Raw genomic sequence first — 9,190 nt, 5'->3', positions numbered from 1 at the left:
AGACAGAACTAAATTTTAGACTTTAATGCTTTTCATCTTGCTCTATTTAACCATAAAATCTTGCCTAAAGAACAGTTACTAAAGATGTATGTCTTAAGAAGAGAGAGTTATTTTATAAAAGGGAGGATCTAGAGTATTTATATAATCCTTTCAACAAGAGTGATGATGGAATTTAGAGCATACAGAATTTTTCCCCTCTCAATCACAACAGTAAATTCACAAATCTCTAATTGGATCATTGGTAGTACCATGAGAAGTTGAGAAACGTTTTAGGTCGTGTCCCAGAGTTCACTCACACTGCTCCAGTTTCTGGTAGCAACAGTGCTAAGAAAGAATCTTTAATCCTAATCTTCTACTAATGAAGGAGGCAGGCAAAGAAGTTTTGGTGAGGAGCTTTAAAATATTTTTGAGAAACATATTAGAAATGCTACTGTGAGCCATGTAGGGGGATCCTGCAGGTTTGTGAGTTCCGTTTTGATTTCCCTTGAAAACCTCTATATGGGCGGAGGCAAGCGCCCAGCCTAGCGAAGGGGCATCAAAGCGCTGCCTATCAAGGGAATTGTCCCGGGTCTGGGAGCCCCTGTCCCCGCCCACCCAGCAGTTCTGCCAGCGCATGCGCAGAGTCGGCGGGCCGGAAAGTTGTCGGCTGGGAAATGGCGGCCGCGGGATTAGTCGCTGTGGCAGCGGCTGCTGAGTACTCTGGCTCAGTAGCCTCGGGAGGTAACCTTTCCGGTGTTAACTGCGGCCCGAGCCTTGGGGCAGGTCCGGGTCCTGGCCCAGGCTCGTGGAGCCGCTCCCTCGATCGAGCCCTGGAGGAAGCGGCGGTAACCGGGGTGCTGAGCCTGAGCGGCCGGAAACTGAGGGAGTTTCCCCGGGGAGCGGCCAACCACGACCTGACGGACACCACCCGGGCGGGTGAGCGCGGCTGCGGCATCTCTGCCTGCTTGAGACCCGGGCGCCAGGGCAGTCCTCCCTCCCAGGCGGGGGTCGGGGTAGTTAAGCAACTGGTCCCACAGGCTTGCGGTGGGTACCCGGGTAACGGGGAAAAGACGACTGCCCCAGTCCACCCAGCCCTCCGGGCCTGCGGGCCGGACCCGAGCCTGGGCGCGAGGCGGCGCGCGGCAGCATCTCTCTGGCAAGGGGACCAGAGGGTATTGATGGATGACTTTAGTCTCTCCTAGCACATCAGCTGCCACTGCTGACATAGAACTTTGCCCGCCCCGTTGTCTGCAGACCCTTTCGGATTTGGGGTGCCAGATTGACTTCGCTGAGAATTGGGAGTGCAGCACCCCCTTAGATTACAGTAGCAGGAGTGTCGTCTCTGGTAGCTGTATTGTCAGTGACGGAACGATGTCAGTCCTGGCGGTTTTTTGAACGTGTTGTTTGGGATGTGTGTATGTGCGCGTGTTTAATGTGAACACAAACGCCCTGTCTTCTTTTTCTGCCTCCATCTGGTTGACTCGCCAGAAGTATTTGTAAAAATAACTAGAGCCCATCTTCAGATTCCTATTACTTTCCTACCCCACTGTTCATGTCTTCCAGAAAAAAAAAGGGGGGGGGGGGGCGGGATTGAAGAGAAGAAAACTACTTAGAAAAGATAGATTTCCTATATTTGCTTTTACCTTTTAAAGTATTACTTTGCCTTATGCGTATTTTTGAACACAAAAAAGAGAACAGGGAATTAGTTATTATTTTGTTTTCTCAGTTGTAGGGAACAATATCTGGTGACTGGAGTATTCAACACACTGTAATATGTTTCTCTTGTGTTTAAAATATAGCTTCCTCAAGGAGTAGATTAAAAGTTGAGTCTATTCATGTTTTACACAAAGGAAAAAAAATCTCTTACACGTGATGTAGTAAAATATCTTATTTTTATGTATTGTTTTTGCAACCAGAGAATGTGCAGTATTTTGTCTCTTATTCATTTCGTTTTATTTATTTTGTAATCTTACAGTTAACACCTTTCCTATGTTTGTGCAGTCATTAAAGACTGTTAAGTGTTACATATAATTCACTCATGTTGGAAAAACAAACAACTGTTAAACTACTTCAAGAAATTAATTCCTTCAAAGAAACTTTTCCGGTAGTGTAAAATGGAAGAAATTAAATGCCTGCCTATTTGCTCACTTTTTGGAACAGTTGCACTGAATTTGTATTTTTTTAGTGAGTGATATTAAAATGAAACTTTCTTGCCAGGGTACATGTGAGCAGTCACTTGCCTTTTGTATGTGTTCTGCCAGACAGCATCTAAAATTGTCATCCAGACCACAAATTTTCTGATTCTGGACCTATGTGGCATAGTGATTTCATGTTGTTGTGAGTCATTTTAGTATTACATTAAAGCTGAATCTAAAGATCAAGTTGATTACAGGAGTACATGTAGTTCATTATCTTACCTGCTTTTAAATAGTTCTAGGAGCAACATGTTGAGCTTTTAAAAATATTTTATTAACAAAGAAACTGAAGGGTGTTTATGAAGATTAATATGTAATCCCAAGGAAGTTTTACCTTGTCTTTCTTTCTTTCTCTTTCTTTCTTTCTTTCTTTCTTTCTCTTTCTTTCTTTCTTTCTTTCTTTCTTTCTTTCTTTCTTTCTTTCTTTCTTTCTTTCTCTTCTTTCTCTCTCTCTCTCTCTCTCTTTTTCTCTTTTCTTTTCTTTTCTTTTTTCTTTTTTTTTATTAAGCATTCTGGGGATTGAACCCAGGGCCTTGCACAGGCTACGAAAGCACTCTACCGTTACATATCTGAGGCCCTTTTTTAGTTTATTTTGAGACAGAGGTCTTGCTGACCTGGAAGTTGGCAATCCTCCTGCATTCGTCTCTTAAGTAGCTGGGATTACAGGTGTGTACTGTAATGCTGCCTTGTGCTCTGAATTTTTATGCATGTTATTATCCATACTTTTATACCATAGTTTCTATATCAACCAGTATTTTTGATTAATACTTTTTCTGGTCAAAAGTGTTGAAAAGAAGATTACAAGGTACATTACAGACTTCTAACAAGTAGAAATGTCACTAAGTATAAGAAATCTTTGGTAGACCTTGGTAATTAGAACAAAAAAGTCTCTAAATTATTTTAAACATAATTTAAAGCTGATAACATCATTTTTTGGTTGTTCACTATTTACTCTTCACTGTTAGTTGTTTTAAAATACATTGCCTCGTTAAATGCTAACAACAACTGATGAATTAAGTATTATTATCTCTACATGTGAGAAGTTAACTCAAAGTCATATGTTTTCTCCATTATGTCAAGGAATCTTCCCATGTGCAAATAGGTATTACTTTTTCTGTTTTTACAGATAATGAAAACAAAGTTTAGAGATGTTAAATAATTTGCTCAATAATTTGCATGGGAGAGGATATTAGTCAGAATTGGAGCCTTGTTTGAGGTAACTCCAAAACCCATAGTATTGCTCTTTTGCAGGTACTTGATGAATTCAGATTTATTTAAAATATTTCAATTAGATACTGCAGAAAATTTAAAGCTAAGTAAAATTATATCAAAATTGCTTCATGGACTGTTCTTTCATAGTATATAGAATATTCATGGTAGAGCTTCTATCTTCAGAAGAGTTTATATCCTAGGAAACATATAACCTATACTATTTATAATTGGACCTGAATATAATTTATTAGGAACATTTTCTTAAAGTTTCCCTCCTATTTGTTTTTAAAAAATAGATCTTTAGGAAAAGGGAACTGTGTTTGGGAATAGGTGACTTGATCCAGTGGACAAGGAAAATCTTAGAAGAAATTGCCTAAGACTTCTTGGAGCAGAAGAGATATATAACTTGGATTTGGGTAGGCTGAAATGAGAAGGAAAGCCATCCAGAGCAAGGTGGACAGAACGCAAAAAGTTTTAGGGTATAGGAGTCGCCAGTTAGTTTTGCTGGTCCACTATTGATTCCCCTTTCATCTGACAGTAATAACTCAGTTTTCCTAGGGAACCACCCTCTCAGTACATGAATCTCACCCTGGCACACAGTATTCATATGACTCAGTCCTAACTGTTGGCCAGTCAGTATAGTCAACTGCTCTAGCTACAGTGATTGTTCAGAGATGAGCACATTTTCCTATCAGCACACATGAGAGTTAAATCTGAAAATTTTTTCCTGAACTATTGTGAAAGAGGCATGCTTTGAGCCCTGGAGTTGCTGAGAGAATAGAATATGAGCCTGGAGCTTGCCAGTAAATGGAAAGCAAATCCAAAAGATGGAAAGAAACACCAAGTTCCAAGAGACAGTGTTTGAATCGTGGAATCAATAGCCATGCCTAAAGGTAGTACTATTCTTGGATTTTCAAATTATGTGAGCTAATAAATTACCTTTTCTGCTTAGTTTCAGTAGAATGTTTTGATACAAAATAAACATAGTAAGACCACCTGATGTTGTGGTGAGGCCATTTTAGTCAGAAGAAATTATTGAATCAGAAAATAAAAGAGCACCCTTTCACATATGAGGAAGCTAGACTGATGATAGATTTAGAGACAGGTCACCATTCATTTGTTTGTGTATGTTTGATGACTAAAGGACTTCGACAGCTTTAGGTACACAAAGAGGACCAAGAACTTAAGGAATTTTATAGAGAAATAGGTGTAAAGATTATTTGAATTATCTAATAGAAAAACTTTTATGTATTAGATATGCTAGGTAATATGGGCAGACAAAAATAAGAAGAGGCTTCATGGGTATTTAATAATCTAGTAAATCGATTGAGTACAGAAATAATCAAAATATACGAGGGGATGAAAATAGTTCATTGTGGACAAAAAAATGTATAAATACTGATTGAGTTTACTTATCTGAACTGTTAAACTTGGTAATACTGTTGCTAATTGAAGCTAATGCTGCGCTTTGTGTTAGTCAGCTACTGTTACTGTGACAAAATACCTGAGATAAACTTCTTAAAAGGTGAAGAGTTTGGGCTGGACATGTAGCTCAGTGGTAGAGTATTTGCCTAGCATGCATGAGGCTTAGGTTCAGTCCCTAGCACCACACATAAACAAAGAAGCAAACAAACACAAAGAGGAAAGGTTTACTTTGGCTTAGTTTCAGAGGTTTCTGTCCATGGTCACTTGAATCTGTTGTTTTGGGCCTGTGGCATAGTGCACAGTGACAGGAGCACGTGGCAGAGGAGGACTGTTTATCTCATGGTGGCTGAAAAGCAGAGAAATAGGAAGGGACTGAGGTCCCAATTCCTCTTCAAGGGCACACCTTCAGTAACTTAACTTCCTTCAACCAATTCCCACCTCCTAAAGGTTCTACCATCTCCCAGTAACACCTGGACTTGGGGACCAAGCCTTCCATGAAGGGGACATTTCTGATCCAAACTATAATAAGCTCTTAACATATTTCAGATACTTTTTTAAGATGTAAGTATTTCTCATGAACATATAGCAACCATATGAGTTGCAAATACTCTTTTTAACTCTACACCTGAGAAAATTGAGACTCAGGAGATTAATCAAGGTCTCACAGCTAATAAGTGACAGAATGAGGATTCTAATTCAGATATTTGTGTTTTTGAACACTAAATCACATTGTCAAGAAGCTTGAATCAGAATTTCTGTGGTTTGTGTGATACCCTTAAAGGCTTGATAGCACCTCTAGTTAATCATGTGCAGCAAATAGAAATATAAATCTGAAGTTTTGGAATACAGTAAGGGCTACATCAGTAAATTCAAGAATTGCAGAGTTTTTAAGATTCTTAGAGGAAGAGTGAAAAGAGTAGAAAAGCTGGTTGCCAGCATTTAAAAAGTCTAAATAGAAACAAGATTCCATAACCAGGTGTGTTCTTGAGTCATAGAATCATAAAGCCTGAAAACCATCTAAGTTATTTTATACATGAGAAGCATTGTCAAATGATGTGCTTAATGTTATATAGTGAGGTGATGCTGTTTCACAGAAGGCAAGTAGGAGTCATAGTTGAAGCTGTAAGAAATCTCTTTCAAGTTGAAGATAGAAAACAAGAAACCAAGCACTCAGCATAGGGCATAAGTGTATGGTTGAGTGTAGGATGGGGTTGGGGAGGGAGGGCTAAGTAAGATTACATACACACTAAAGAAAACAAATTAAGGTGTAGTGGGTATGCCAAAGTAATGAAGTGTTATTGAAGTCATAAGGATTGAGACTTTATGAAATAAATACTTGTTTCTTAGGTAAGAAGATGAAGATTGCTAAAATGCCATTTAATTTTTCAAGGATGCAGTCTGTAACCCGCAAAATTATGGTTTTGTAAGTCTTGGAAATATGCACTGGAGTGCGAGGTCTTAATTGAAAATGTGTTCTTCTTGGATCCTCATTGATGTCTACTTTGTATCAGTCATGATATATATATGAGATATATACATATACACACTATGAATTGTTCTAGGACTGTGTTTTCCAATGTGATATTCACCAGCCGTATGTGCTATTAAAATAAAAATTATTGGTGCCAGGTGCAGTGGCACTCATCTGTTGTCCTAACTACTTGGGTGGTAGAGGCAGGGGGATGATCACTTCAGCCCAGGAGTTTGAGGCCACTATGAGCAACATAGTGGGACCCCTTTAAAAATTTTTTTTATTTAAAATTAAAAAGTTTGGGACTGAGGGTATAACTTAATGGCAGATATCGAGGCATATGAAATTTGCTTCTATATTATTTATTTTATATATCATACTTCTTTGAGCATTTAGGCTACTTCTGATTTGCATTATCATAAAATAACACTCTGAGAATCCTTTTGTATAACTCTTAGCTTACATCTCTTATTATTTCCAATGGGTAAATTCCTAGAATTGGAATTGTTTGAACAAATAATAGGCAATTTAAAAAACTTACACCAACTTAATTTACAAGCAGAAGGCAAAAGCATATCCTCATAGAAAGTGTTACATATTAAAGCCTGGCTATGTTTACAGGCTACCCACACTTTTTTTGTGTGTGTGTGTGTGTGTGTGTGGTGCTGGGGATTGAACCCAGGGCCTGTGCTTGCAAGGCAAGCACTGTACTGACTGAGCTATCTCCCCAGCCCCCCACACTTGTTTTTGAACATGAAAATTAGCCTAACTCCTATTTCATACCACTTAATATCTAACAGCCATGAGCTCCTGCATGTCTCTCTCTAAAGAGAGAGAGCCAGGCGAGGTGGATCACACCTCTAATCCCAGTGGCTCAGGAGGCTAAGGCAGGAAGATCAAGAAAAGCCAATCTCAGCAACGGCTTGGCGCTAGGCAACTCAGTGAGACTTTGTCTCTAAATAAAATACAAAATAGGGCTGGGGATATGACTCAGTAGTTGAGTGCCCCTGAGTTCAATCTCTGGTTTACACCCTACCCCCAAAAAAGAGGGAGTGAGGGAATTGGGGAGGGGAGGATAATGATGAAAAACTTCATTTAGGTGCCCCTGTCATACAGATATGGACTACAATGCTTGAAGTTGCTGTGTAAGAAATTTGCAATTTAGAGGCTTGGGGTTTTTTTTTTAAGAATTTCATTCCAAAATCTTATGCTTATTTTAATACAAATCTGTGGTTTTAAACTAACCATTAGGGATGACCAAAAGAAGTAATTTTCTGTAGTGATTATTCTTTTTGTTTTTCTGTGATCTACTTCCCATTGCATACCCCAATTTCAGAAATATGATGTAATACTATGTATAATACTATCCTAACCAAACCTTGATGGAAATATGCATTCAGAAGCCAAAAGTGGAATGCTAAGAACACATTCGTAAAGTGTAACATTTATAACTTTATGACTCATTTTACAACTGTATCTAACATTTATTTTTAAAATGAAGAATCTGTAGCTCTAATATATTTTCCCACATGCTTCTTTCTTTCTCTTCCACCTAGCCTATTGTATCCTATTGATACAATGGGAAAGAGACTTAAGAGGTAAAAAGGCTTCTGTTACTTAAGTTTCATGTGCATACATATATGTGCTTTATAAAATAAAGACAAGTCACAGGGAGGGCAGGCAGATCATGGCTGTTGAGCATAAAAATGTTTGAAAGAAGATGGATATTAAATTTTGGGGAAATCCAGACTTAGCTGTACTTTATTTTTTTAAATAGGACATATACATAGGATGGATGCCTTTAGGAGAGGTGAGAAAGCTGAGTTATAGATGACCACAAAATCCATGTTAAGACTAAGAAGAATGGCAGCAGCATCAGAGCCAATTATTTCTTAAGTTCCAATTCTTTTACAGTGCCTGTCTTTGGGAACTGATGGTTAATGCTATCTAATAACATAAAATACTTTAAAGTAGTATAGTAGCATAGATGTTTACTATTCTTTTTAGTTCATTTATGAGTTATTCCAGTCATGCTTGGAAAAAAATGTTTGGTAAATGTGGTAATTCACACAAAGGAATATTATTTTGAAATCCTGACAAAGCCAGCAGTATCAAATATAATACTGCTAATTTTAGAATCATAAACTAGTCCTAAAAATTTAAGGTAGTTCCTTACTCATTTTTAACTTTCTTCTTTGCTGTTCTAAATTTCCAGATTTGTATTTTTTGAAGAGTCTTAAACCAAGGATTTAAATTGATTTATTTAAGTTTCTTTTCTTACAAAAACTTGATAATAGATTTTTCCATTAAAAGTGGGTGTTTTCATTTTGGTTTTTTTGTTGTTGTTATTGGTGGTGGTGGTGGTGGTGATGGTGGTGGTGCTTTTTTCCCCTGAGAACTGGGGTTTGAACCCACAGGCACTTTATCACTGAGCTACATCCTCAGGCCTTTTTATTTTTTGTTTTGAAATAAGGGCTTGCCAAGTTGTATAAACTGGCCTCAAACTTGTGATCCTTCTGCCTCAGATTCTTAAGTCTCTGGGATTTCAGGGGTACACCACCAGCCAGGCTAAAAGAGGTTTTAGAAAATGATTTGGACATCATAGACAGTAAAAAAATAAGTTACAATGTAAGAGAGGACTTATTTCCAATGAATACAGCAACAGCAAACAAATATGCAGAGCATATATAAAATTTATACAGACAAGAAAATGACAACCAAATAGAAAAGTGAGAAAACACTTGAACTCGTAGAACTGAAGAGGAATTCCAAATGACCAATAAATATGTGAAAAAGTGCTCAACCACTAGTAATTAAGGGAATGGAAAATAAATTCACACTGAGGTGCTATTTAAAAAGCTGATAATTCAAGTACTGGAAAGAATATGGAACAGTGGGGACACCCATA

At 38.0% G+C, this 9,190-nt stretch overlaps 1 protein-coding gene across 10 annotated transcripts in view; it reads left to right on the top strand.

The window, feature by feature from the left end:
- The first annotated feature begins 634 nt into the window (after nucleotides 1-634).
- Nucleotides 635-9,190, top strand: part of LRCH3 (leucine rich repeats and calponin homology domain containing 3) — a 120,063-nt gene continuing 111,507 nt past the window's right edge. For all 10 annotated transcript variants that reach the window (XM_079156185.1, XM_079156183.1, XM_079156179.1 and 7 more), the window contains exon 1: nucleotides 635-915. In XM_079156185.1, the coding sequence (XP_079012311.1) occupies nucleotides 654-915 (262 nt within the window). In that variant the 5' untranslated portion in view covers nucleotides 635-653. The remainder of the gene's footprint in view (nucleotides 916-9,190) is intronic.

This window comes from Sciurus vulgaris (genome assembly GCF_902686455.1).
Source record: "Sciurus vulgaris genome assembly, chromosome: 10".
In the NCBI taxonomy this organism is placed as follows: domain Eukaryota; kingdom Metazoa; phylum Chordata; class Mammalia; order Rodentia; family Sciuridae; genus Sciurus; species Sciurus vulgaris.
The sequence above is the reverse complement of the archived record's forward strand: the minus strand, read 5'-3'. Positions and strand labels throughout refer to the sequence as shown.